This window comes from Notothenia coriiceps, unplaced genomic scaffold, assembly GCF_000735185.1.
Source record: "Notothenia coriiceps isolate Sejong01 unplaced genomic scaffold, NC01 NC01_scaffold00037250, whole genome shotgun sequence".
Classification (NCBI taxonomy): domain Eukaryota; kingdom Metazoa; phylum Chordata; class Actinopteri; order Perciformes; family Nototheniidae; genus Notothenia; species Notothenia coriiceps.
The window spans coordinates 14,662,360-14,664,892 of NW_011369951.1; the positions used below are offsets into that span (position 1 = coordinate 14,662,360).

At 38.0% G+C, this 2,533-nt stretch overlaps 1 protein-coding gene across 1 annotated transcript; it reads right to left on the reverse strand.

The window, feature by feature from the left end:
* Nucleotides 1–431: 431 nt before the first annotated feature.
* LOC104967357 (diacylglycerol kinase zeta-like) lies at nucleotides 432–2,418 on the reverse strand. The gene is made up of 6 exons (XM_010796767.1): nucleotides 2,347–2,418; nucleotides 2,160–2,228; nucleotides 1,794–1,910; nucleotides 1,362–1,436; nucleotides 1,136–1,231; nucleotides 432–518 (listed from the first exon to the last, which is right to left on the reverse strand). Exons 3-6 carry the CDS (start codon nucleotides 1,884–1,886, stop codon nucleotides 432–434), a joined length of 351 nt encoding a protein of 116 aa, XP_010795069.1. The 5' UTR covers nucleotides 1,887–1,910; nucleotides 2,160–2,228; nucleotides 2,347–2,418.
* Nucleotides 2,419–2,533: the final 115 nt, after the last annotated feature.

A 2,533-nucleotide genomic window follows, 5' to 3' on the forward strand; every position in this document is an offset into this window, starting at 1 on the left:
CATGGGCTATTTCTTTGTGTCTTTCCACTTGTTCAGTAAATCTTTACTGTCATTTTGTCCAAAAATGCCTAAAAATGTCCCCAAAAAACCCAGATGTTCCNGCTAGCACCAGAAGCTAACAACAACGATCTCCGGTACCGGTGCGCTCTCTCTCGCTCGCGCACGCACACAAAATGGCTCGTTTCACACACACAGAGCCAAGCTTTAATGAAACACAGAGACCCAGACGTAATAGTACTGTATCATATTATTTTCGAAATCAATAATTTTTCAAATTATGATTTTTTTTTTTAAATAACCATTTTTCCTCCTGGTCTCTCCCTGTCATGCCTCTGCGCCCACCAGGGGGGGGCGCACCCCACACTTTGGGAACCACTGAGTTAAATAAATTAGAGTAGATTTATGAGTAAAAACGTCTCACTGAAGAGTACTTACGCCTCTCGCAGCCCCCCCTGTGACAGGTCAAATACTTGTCGAGGGTTCAGGATCCACATGAACATCTGCAACACCTTGAAACCCTGCAGAGAGAAATTACAGTCAATCATGTTTTAATGAAGTAAACTCAGGTTATCTTGTAAAACTAAATAAATCAGCCACTGACACCCTGTTAAGATCTGTAAAGTGGAGGGGTGAATTAATAAAAGATCATTTAATGTAATATGATAATGTCATGATACTGATATCTGTTATATAACACTCTGTTTGAAATTCATGGTCACCTACTGTTTGACTCAAATGTGATCAAAATGATTTGTAAACATAGATGCAGAATAATACTGTCCGGATAACCAGGATACATATAAACTATGGGTTTATAAATAATAAAAGTCTATTGTAATATTTTATTTATTTATAAATGTACATGAAATATATTGCATTAGAGCAAATTCCTTTTTATACTTATCCATTTCATAGTTTGAAGGTATCAAAATAGATATTACTAAAAATTAGGGATGGGAATTTGAAAGCAAAATGTATATTAGAATATTCGACCCCCAAAAAAACGGTAAACCGATTAGCCGAAATGTAAAATATTCATAACGCATATTCTCATATTCGAATACCTGAATAATTGTGAATATTCGATTAATCGTTTCCATCCCTACTAAAAAAAATGTAATCATTTTAAGTTCACCTGGTTTCCTCCACTCTTTGGATTGACAAAAACCAAAATGGGCTTCATGAGAGGGGAAGGGAGGGGCTTCAACATGAACGGGCGCCATTTAGACTCCTGAACAAAGCAAGACACAGATACAGAAAGAGTTAGGAAAAAGAAAGATGTGCAAAGTTTGAAAAACGTAATGAATCTGAACCTTGAAATACGTTTAAAAGCTAATAGAGTCTGTCACAGTGTTACTCACATCCAGTCCCTTCTTGCTTGTCCTTCGTTTGAAAGATGTCCGCTTTTTCCTCCTGGCAGAGTTCTTAAGCGAGCTCTAGGGTAAAAACACACACACGCACACACACACACACACACACAGAGTTCAATGGTTAGTTCACTGTCACCATATCCGTTGTGATGGTAATTAAAATAGCATGTGATGTGAGTGAGAGATATGCGTCTGAGCTTGTGTGTGTGTGAGTGAGTGTGTGTGAATCTATGAATTTCCTTAAACAGATCAGACATGTGTCAGCTCATATCACATCATAGACAGATTCACATAGACACACACACGCACAGTTTTGTATAGGTTACAATTTAGATTTCAGAAAAATCCAGTGTGTGTGTGTGTGTGTGTGTGTGTGTGTGTGTGTGTGTGTGTGTGTGTGTGTGTGTGTGTGTGTGTGTGCACCTGTGGTTTCCTGACTTTGATGATCCAGGAAGGGGGTACTATGACTCCGGCGTGGGCCCCCAGTGAACACGGCTCCTCGATCTGATGCAGCATGAAACACGTCACCTTATTGTGGAACTACAATAAAGAGAAAAACACTCACTCATTAAACTTCCTGTAGTTCTGTACATATAAGATGTAAGTGTATTTAAAGTAACTAAACACTACTATTTTCTAATTCTAATTTAATTTAATTTAATAATACTATATCATATTTTTCTCACTTCACATTCAAGTAAAATGTTCTTGACAATGCAATTATTTAACCAAATGTATGGATATTCTTTAATCTACAGTGAATAATAATACAGAGGATGATTAACTCACCGCCTGTTTACACCAGGAACAACTGATTGCGATTATTTCTTTACTGTGGAAGAACTTCTGTTGAAAACTCTGCAAGAACAGACAGAAAAACACTCAAATAAGTGTGTATAAACAGTTATAACTGTAAACAACGTTTGTGTGTGTGTGTGTGTGTGTGTGTGTGTGTGTGTGTGTGTGTGTGTTTTACCTTTCCACACTGTCTACATTTCCCCTCCTGTCTCCGCCTGTGAACCCAGTGATGTCTCAGTATGCCCTGCTGTCAGAGAGAGAAATGATAATCACGATTACTCCTCGCACAAAGTGTAAATAGGATATGTTTTCTACTATCACATGTATAGAGTCACACATACGTAGAGACTCGACCCGAAGGCCAC

Excerpts from the sequence above, each read along its gene's own strand:
- LOC104967357 (XM_010796767.1), bottom strand. The coding sequence starts at position 1,886 with ATGCTGCATCAGATCGAGGAGCCGTGTTCACTGGGGGCCCACGCCGGA. Across the intron at positions 1,437-1,793 it reads TCAAAGTCAGGAAACCACAG|AGCTCGCTTAAGAACTCTGC; the intron begins GTGCACACACAC and ends TTTTTACCCTAG. Across the intron at positions 1,232-1,361 it reads CAAGCAAGAAGGGACTGGAT|GAGTCTAAATGGCGCCCGTT; the intron begins GTGAGTAACACT and ends TGCTTTGTTCAG.